General features: G+C 36.4%; 2 protein-coding genes across 2 annotated transcripts; both read left to right on the top strand.

Annotated features, from left to right (window-relative positions):
* The first annotated feature begins 2016 nt into the window (after positions 1-2016).
* Positions 2017-5246, top strand: LOC124633273 (pupal cuticle protein 20-like). The gene is made up of 4 exons (XM_047168450.1): positions 2017-2224; positions 3259-3410; positions 4364-4609; positions 4998-5246. The coding sequence occupies exons 1-4, from the start codon at positions 2213-2215 to the stop codon at positions 5041-5043; spliced, it is 456 nt and encodes a 151-aa protein (XP_047024406.1). The 5' UTR covers positions 2017-2212; the 3' UTR covers positions 5044-5246.
* Positions 5247-7350: 2104 nt separating this feature from the next.
* Positions 7351-8985, top strand: LOC124633078 (pupal cuticle protein 20-like). Its single transcript, XM_047168171.1, has 4 exons — positions 7351-7365; positions 7509-7765; positions 7992-8237; positions 8937-8985. The coding sequence occupies exons 1-4, from the start codon at positions 7351-7353 to the stop codon at positions 8983-8985; spliced, it is 567 nt and encodes a 188-aa protein (XP_047024127.1).

The raw sequence follows: 8985 nt of genomic DNA, 5'->3' as shown, positions 1-8985 counted from the left end.
TAACTCAATAGTAATAAGTACGATTATCCTATAAAACTGTTACCACTGACCTGAAGTTGACTGTACCTATGTTACACACACAAGTGTGTCTTACCCGTTTGCGTGAAATAAAACATCCATACATGCCTGATAGTAGGTAAATTACATAACCATAAAATTCCCGGAATTAGTTCGATGTTATCCTAGTACACATTTATTGCACACTGCTGGATTTATCGTTTGGGATTTATGCAGATAAATCGAGCGCTAAATTAGTATTGTTATCTAAATCACATCTAAATCCTGTCACATTATTCCAAATTGCAGGATTATCTCATAGTATCGCCATTTAGCGGATCTATGAAAGTACGATGATTTACCGCAGTTTTCCTTTTATGAAAATTTTCCTAAAGTGATTTGAAGTACTTTTTTAACATTGTTGTTTTTTCTTCATATAAATTGACTTACCTATTTGATAAGACAATCATAAATCAATTTAAATTAGATGTTATAATAATAACCATACATTAGATGTACTTCCTGAAATTCGTCAGTAAAAGGCCCTTCTTTATTTAGTGAATAGGGTCTTATGTTAAGTATTACAGGAAAACCCCATCTAGGCCCGATATTATATATCGTTAGGAATGTCAATAACCCCGGCGTTCATACATTTCCCGACATTTACTCAATTCGTGGCCATTTATATTTGTTAGCAAAAATATTTGCTCGGCCAATCAACTATCTTTTCAAATAGCTATCAAATTATTGTATGTAATAAGGAAAATGTACCTAATAGAAATTTATATATATGTAGTTATATAGGAAGAATCATATTGAAAATTGATAATTACTTTTGATAACATAATTGAAAACACGTATTGATAACACGTTTGGTTACTTGTGTTATACATATATATATATTAACTTAATGGAACTTTTAGATGCAGTTAAAGCTTCCTATACATCATTTAATAGCTTGGATATGCTCTAGTAACGTAATTCCTTCTCTAATTAAATTTGAATTTTCGTCTTAATCAAAATCACAAATTACTCTGACATTTCCGATAATTACATTGCATTGTTTGGTAATGCATGCTTCGTTATATGTACTCAATATGCATATATGTATATAATGTCATACATGAAGCGTGGGCGAACTATTCTAGATGACCAGGAATAGGATAATCTAGGTAGGTATGTGTGTATGTAGCTAGGTATGTATGGTCTTGGAGGAAGCTAGGACGTTGATTGAGATCGATATGAACTAGATTAGTGGGTCATTGACTTGTATGTACGTGTGCTTATGTGTCATGAATACAGATGGATATTGCTTTTGGTCGGTTAGGTATAACTTGTTAGGGGTTGCTGGTCAAATATTATTCTATACTACTAACTAACGTTGAAGCTAAGTTTTATAAAATAAATGACATGTTTCGTCTAGGTAAGTTAAGATTATCAAGCTGAAGTTTGCTTGTTTATTTAAAATTGCTTATCTCAGGAACTAGTGATGCGATTGTTTTTTTTTTTTCAGTTATAAATCGACCATTTATCGATAAATCCTAGTGGCTACTTTTTATGGGCGTGAAATAGTTTACCCGGGACACCGATGCAGCCCGGGGACCAGCTAGTGAATTACTATTCAACCAACTCTACATCATCATCATCCTCCGAGCCTTATTCCCAATCATGTTGGGGTCGGCTTCCAGTCTAACCGGATTCAGCTGAGTACCAGTGCTTTACAAGAAGCGACTGCCTATCTGACCTCCTCAACCCAGTTACCCGGGCAACCCGATACCCCTTGGTTAGACTGGTGTCAGACTTACTGGCTTCTGACTATCTGTAACGACTGCCAAGGATGTTCAATGACAGCCGGGACCTACAGTTTAACGTGCCATCCGAAACACAGCCAATGGTGTCTAAGATATACTTAGAAAGTACAGTAAACAGTAAAGCAACTCTACATAATATAACGTAATAAAATTAAGACATAGTTCTTATAGTTTCACTAGTGTTGTGCCATAGACCGCGTTCAACATCTGACAAGCACCACAGATCATACATACCACACAGCTGACCTCTCGTAATTTGCGCCCGCCTAAACTACAATACGAGCAAGGTGAGGCAACCTGCGCAAAGGGCAAACTACGCAGATATAAAACGTGAACATCCCTGCGATCCGTATTCCGACGCCGGCGCCGCTATAGACAATATCGACACGAACATCTTGAACACTATGATGAAATTGGTAAGGAATTGTTTTAATACGGCTTTTGTTCAGCTTTTAGTTCGTCGTGAGGGCGGCATTGTTTCGGCTCACCTTTAATGGTACTGATAAGGGAGTCCTTTTGTAGGTTATCAGATGATGTGCAGAAATTATGCTAAATATGGACTTTGGCGGTTTTAGTTTTTGGTGTGCTTTGTTTTGGAGCTTTTTTTTATAGCCGCTTTGGATTAAAGAGGTTTTTAAGTTCGTATATGCACTCGAAAAATAAAAATGTCATTAAGCATAAAATAATAATAATAACAACTAATGCAAGCAAATAACAATTGACAGAAAAAAAAACTTTAATATACAACTTTCCTCTTTATATTTTGTACATCCTTGATTAGCTGATAACCGTTTTCAAAGATGAATTAATTTTATGCAGGACTGTATTGATGTTACTAATAAAGAAATTACTAGGTGTCCATAAAATACTCACATATTCTAATTTTAGCTATGACGATGTAGGGTTATTAATTAAATTGCTATCACTTATACCTTCAGTAAACTTCAGCCCAGATATTAATATCTATGTTTCCTAGTGTCAGCTCGAATTGGGGCCACTTTGGAATAACACTTTAATTTATTGTTCACCATTTAGTCCTAATTTAACCATCGTTATGTCCTTTGCACTAACTGTACTCAAACGTGTACTAAGTTGTAATCCTGAAAATTATGTGCGATACAATGTAAAATTTTGATTACCAATCTGTGATATCTCTATATTCAGCACAGTCCTAACCGATTTTCTCTTTGAATTGGGCATATTTAAACTAACAAAACATTGTAAAGTTAGAGAGTAGTTTTTTTCTACCTAGACCTAAACGAAATTAAATATAAAGTAAAACGATTCATCGATTGTTGTTTGCTATCCCACAAAAATCACCTACCCTGAAAAAGCTATCAAACATTATTTTCCAATTATTTGACAATCGTTACACCTAACTTAATTATGATCATTTTAAAGTGACAAATAAACAAACAAAAACTCATATTCGAATTTCAAAATGTTTCAGTTGCTCGTTTGCATAGCAGTGGTAGGATGCGTACACGCCGCTCGGCTAGACCACCTAGTGCCCACGGGCTACGGCGGCGCCCGCGCTGGCTACGATGCCACGCCCTTCCACTTCGAAAATGTTAACAACGGCGATGGGAACTATCGCTTCAGGTAATGTCAAATTTGTTGCCTAAATGTCTGAATAGCGTTTATCTAAATATCTATTGCTATTGTATTGTTTGTTGTAATTGGATTTGTAGGTCTTAAGTGGTTTGTAGATATTATTATGTTATTGCATAGTTTATACACGATATTCCTATAAGTTTGGCAATCGTTGTTGTAGGTAAAGTGTGTAAATAGGATACCTAAGTTTAGACATTGAACTTTAAAATTTCTCTTCGATCAGTCTTATAAAACTGAACGCTATTTAAAAGGCAGTTACTAAACAAAGTTAATGTTTTCACCCATATAAAAAAAATACTTGGACAGTCTGACAAATTAGCTCAGATACAAAATAAGGCTTATACCTACGTATAGATGGCAGTCTAACCTAAGCCTTATAGCGATCTTCTTGATAATGGCAGATATAGATAGCATTCCTAGGTAACCGTGGGAAACTTTTACCTTATGTGTCTTAACTTGTGTTTATCATTAAAATTCTAGTACACCGCGTGCGACTGACGATTTGTGAGAATTGCCTATAAATTGTGATAGAGAGTTTAATTCAATGCCATGTTTTATTGGAAGAAGAGGTTAATGATCTGCAAATATCAGAGCAGAAGCGCCTTTTTTATAAATTTTGAGTACATAGCTACACAGACTTTGTGTAAATTGTATCATAACGATGTTACAATCCGAATCGAACCTTTTTACACATCACCAAGTTTGAAATTCTTAAAAAGTGTCAAAAACTGAACAGTTTATCAAAAATTTGTAACCATTTATTCACTACTTAGTTCGTACGATTATTACCTTTATGAGCCTTTTTGTATTAAAACAGTGGTATGGCAACTCTCCCTTATCCTCTATATTCGCAGCCACAAACAGCCCGGCAGCTCTAATTGATGACATACATACCTATACATACTTACGTCGACACTGATTTTGAATGATTTCAATTCCAGCTACGACACCCCAGAAGGGTCATCAGCTCACGAGAGTGGCTCCCCTCGGGCCCAAGGTCCCGAAGGACCCGCAGTGACAGCTGAAGGAGGATTCTCCTTCCGTACCCCTGACGGCCAGCAGGTGTCGCTCACGTACACCGCGGACGAGAACGGCTTTCACCCCACCGGCTCCCACATCCCCACCCCACCTCCCATCCCAGAAGCCATCCTTCGATCTATTGAGTACAACAGGCAGCATCCTTCATCGTGAGTACGAAGAGAGTAATAGTTACAGCACACTTTAACTAAGTAATTACGTAGAATTTTAACATTAAGGCATGATCCACAAAAATATTACAACTTAGGTAATTTATAAACGAGCATATTTATAACAAGTTTGAAATCTTTCGATATTCTAACACAAAAATATAAAGAACTGTCGAATCCTGGTCAGACTGCGAGCATCTTTCCACAATTCGGAATTTGTCCCTTAACTAATGTACCTTTAATACAAAGCCTTGATTAATGTGTATCTACAGTTGTCGGTGTATGGATGAATCCATAAGGTATGCGAAATTAATAAAGAATAGGAAAGTTTTATATAAAACAATATCACTAAATCCATATAATAATGAAGTGTTTATTTAATTTTCAGTGACGGAGGGTCTTTCAACGGCGGCGGTCGGAACAACTACTACTGAAAACGTACTATGAAACCCGGTGCATAAGAATAATGTTGTATCTGACATCTTTCTTATGCTGTACCTCAAGCCATGGACTGTGATATCAAGATAATGTACAATTACGTAAACAATGTTGCTATTTATTGAATGGTATATTTTATCTCACTGTTAATTTTATACCAGATGTATTTAACTTATGAATAAAGAATGTGATGCTCTGATGTGGTAGTTTCCTTTTGTATTAGAATAAGGTTTAACACTTTACAGTTACTAATTATAACTTGGTATGGTAAACTGCTACAGTATTAATGTAATGTAACACGAAGTTACCTGTATGCACAGTAAAGAAAAGTTTACAAAACACTGCGAGGGAAATAAAGTAAATACGTCGGTGTCTGTAGATCTGATGACTGAGTTTATTTTCCACCAACTTTGTCAAAAGATTTTTTCCTTTCAGTGTTAGACATTTACAAACAATTTTAAAAGTTCGTAACTTACCAATGTATGTAACTGTTTATTAGTGCTCACATGCTTCAGAACTGCGAACTCAGGTGATAATGTGAAATAGTAGATGAGGGTATTTTAATTGACAAATTGAAAAGATGCAAAGAACCCTGCAAATACAAAACTTTTTGTCCAAGACAAAAATGCATGCACTTTACATGCAGTTCAGTTTTTTTTGGATCCGCTCCCGCCATACAAATCGATGGTTCCAGCAGCAACTAGGGCGTTAAAGCAGTAACTATGTATTATAGTAATCTGTGGTTAAAGCCTTTTCGAAAATATTTAAGATTATGAAATCAAGATCCCGGTTCCAGCCCTTTTGGAGAACTACACTCGTAAATCTTAGCACATAAGTATGTATATTATAATCACTATAGCACAACACAAGCAAAACAGCAATAGCTGTGATAGATCTTTGGGCTAGTAATTTTATTTACCCAGTTCAACACTGGCACGAGAAACTATACGCATGAACAATAAATACATTGAAATGAAATTGAATAAAAAAATAACGCAATAAGTACAATCAATGAACGTACTGAAAAATCAACACGAAATAAATTCTGCATGTTTGATTGTCTGAATAATTCATCATTTTATATTTCCAAAATGAACGTTATGATTTTAAGTTAATAAATACTGTGTTTGCATGTATTGAAATGCTAGTAACTGAGTGTAAAACAGTACAATAGTTGAATAATTTGAGTGCCTAATATTTTGTATTTGGCTACGCTAGTTTTATTGTTTGTGCAATATAACAATGTAGTACTCATTTACGTCACCATCTGACTACACTTTTCCCAATTATGTTGGGGTTAGCTTATAGTCTCGCCGGATGCAGCTGAGTTCTAATGTTTTGCAAGGAGCGATTGCTTATCTGACCTCCTCAACCCAGTTCCTAGAGGAAAAAGGTTGACTACACTGGTAATCACAGACAATCGGCACTTTGCAACGGCTAAATGATAAGCGTTCTATACCAAAGATACAAGAAGCCAAAAATTACTATATTGATGATTGTTTCCTGATAATTTGAAAGCTGACAAGCCCGATGCTCAGCAATGATTTAAGTACGGGCAAAAAGATATTTTTGTGCATGAGATCAAAACCTAAGAATAGTGCGTATAAAACTTTGCTACAAACGTCATGTCCAAAACTATATATGTATGTATATTCTTTAGCAGGCTCCAGACCATTGGCCCTAATGACTGAAATATATAGGTACGCCCAGTTAGTTACCTGGAACCCAGTCTACTCATATTCATGTCGTTTTGGTATCATGTGGGCTTAGCTTCATTCATCCCTAACTTACCTTTCAAGTCTTAGTTTTAATGGAATCTGTCTCTTAACCTTGGAATTCAACAAAACTTTTATTGTTATCAAGGCCACGATTGCTGGGAGGAAAAAAGAATACGTAGGTACTGTCTGAGACACTTTGCGGTGGTGGCAACTCTAATGGTGCTTGCAGAAAGAATAATCTGGTTCATACAAGTCTTCAAAATTGTAACAACGACCTAGAAAAGGTCGTAACAACAAAGAGTGTTGACAGTGTCAGAGTTCAGCTCACACTAACATTATCGACCTCCTTGCTCATATTTATAACAATGATTACGACGCCCCAGCGGGAGGTAGCCTCAATGAAATGCCAAATACCTGTGTCAAAAACTCTTCACACTAGATACGCCCTGGTTCATATCAAAGCAAGGTTCTTAAAAGGGTATCATCCATATAAAAAGGCTGCAAATCAAAGAAGAATTATCATTCAAACAATACCATCCTACGGTTAAGCATCACAGTTCTAAAAAAAATATTTCGACAATCGAAATGGCTGGCCTAAAGGTGAGTTATTTGATCTAGTAATTTCGTTTTGCAATTTGATCTGAAACAATAAATTACTTTTTGTTCTTGAAATGATTTTGGAGAAACAATTTTAATAATATAAATGATTGAAGTAATTTTTGGTTTTGGCGATCCTATATTAGAAAGAAGGTTACAGTTTCCATCTGCTTTTTTGTTCCCAGATTGTTTCAACCCTCGCCCTGCTCTCTGCGGTCTCAGCGGGTCATCTGGGTCACTTCCAACCCGCGGCCGGGTACACCGCATTCGGTACTAATGCCTACAGCAGTGCTGCCGTTGCTGCTTCGGCTTCGGCCTACCAGCAGAGTAGGACTTTTGGTGCCCACATACCTATTTTGAGTTACGAGAATGTGAACAACGGTGATGGAAACTATAGATACAGGTCAGTAGAGAGACAAATGTTTAAATATTTTATGCTTGAAATATTGCTAATCTAGGGAAATACTAGGGTCAACAAATCTGAAGTGAATCAATAAAAGCTTTCCATAATGTGTGCTCTATATCGAGCAGTATTCAGTATCCACATTCTGTTATTCGTCATATAGAATGACTTGCAAGAATAGTTGTGATTCGCGAAGGAAAAACATTAACTTTATAATTTTCCACAGCTACGAGACTGGCAACGGTATCGCAGCTCATGAGAGTGGAGCCCCCCGCGCCCCTGGTCCCGAAGGTCTTGCAGTGACAGCTGAAGGAGGGTTCTCATACCGCGCCCCCGACGGCCAGCAGGTGTCGCTCACGTACACCGCGGACGAGAACGGCTTCCACCCCACCGGCTCCCACATCCCCACCCCTCCTCCCATTCCAGAAGCCATCCTCCGCTCTCTCCAGCTGAACAGGCAATATCCTTCATCGTAAGTTGTAAACTTTTCACTTCAAAGATATTGCAGAAAATAATCTTCCTAGGTAGATTTATATTCACGTGTATTCATAGGTAAATAAAGGTATACAGTAAAATCGGTAGCAAAACTCCTTCATTTCCAAACAAGACTTAGAGGAAAATCAATGTAATGATAATTAAATAAATGTAATAATTATTAAAAAATATTTACTTCCTTTCAATAAGGTTATTCGCTACATGACCTTTATTAGAATTCAAACATATCTGTTGCAAGTGGCGTTACCGCTGCAGGCTCTGATTACCCCGTAAGGCATGTGATTGGCATTCCATGCCACATTTGTCAGTCTATAAAATCGTTTCACTATTTTCAGCCTTTCATTCTCACACGTTGAAGTAGCTATACCTTCCTAACGGCCAGTTTCTTCATCAAAAGTTAAAGTTAAAGTAATGTCTAAAGTAAAAGTAACGGTCAAATTCGTTTTTTCAAGGCTAAAGTGACAGCAAAACTAATAGGAAAATTGAATTTGACGGTTACTTTTACTTTAGACATTACTTTAGCCATAACTTTAACTTTAACTTTTGATGAAGAAACTGGCTGTAAGAAAGAAATTAATAATGTTGCATTCGATTTCTAGTGTCATTTGCTATTGTAGTACAAGTTACATTGTTCTAATTATATCTTTGCTAATATTTCTTTCCGTGTTATTTTCAGGAACGATGGTTCATACAACGGTCACTTCAACAACGGATACCACTACTAA

This window comes from Helicoverpa zea, chromosome 9 (genome assembly GCF_022581195.2).
Source record: "Helicoverpa zea isolate HzStark_Cry1AcR chromosome 9, ilHelZeax1.1, whole genome shotgun sequence".
NCBI lineage: Eukaryota > Metazoa > Arthropoda > Insecta > Lepidoptera > Noctuidae > Helicoverpa > Helicoverpa zea.
The sequence above is the reverse complement of the archived record's forward strand: the minus strand, read 5'-3'. Positions and strand labels throughout refer to the sequence as shown.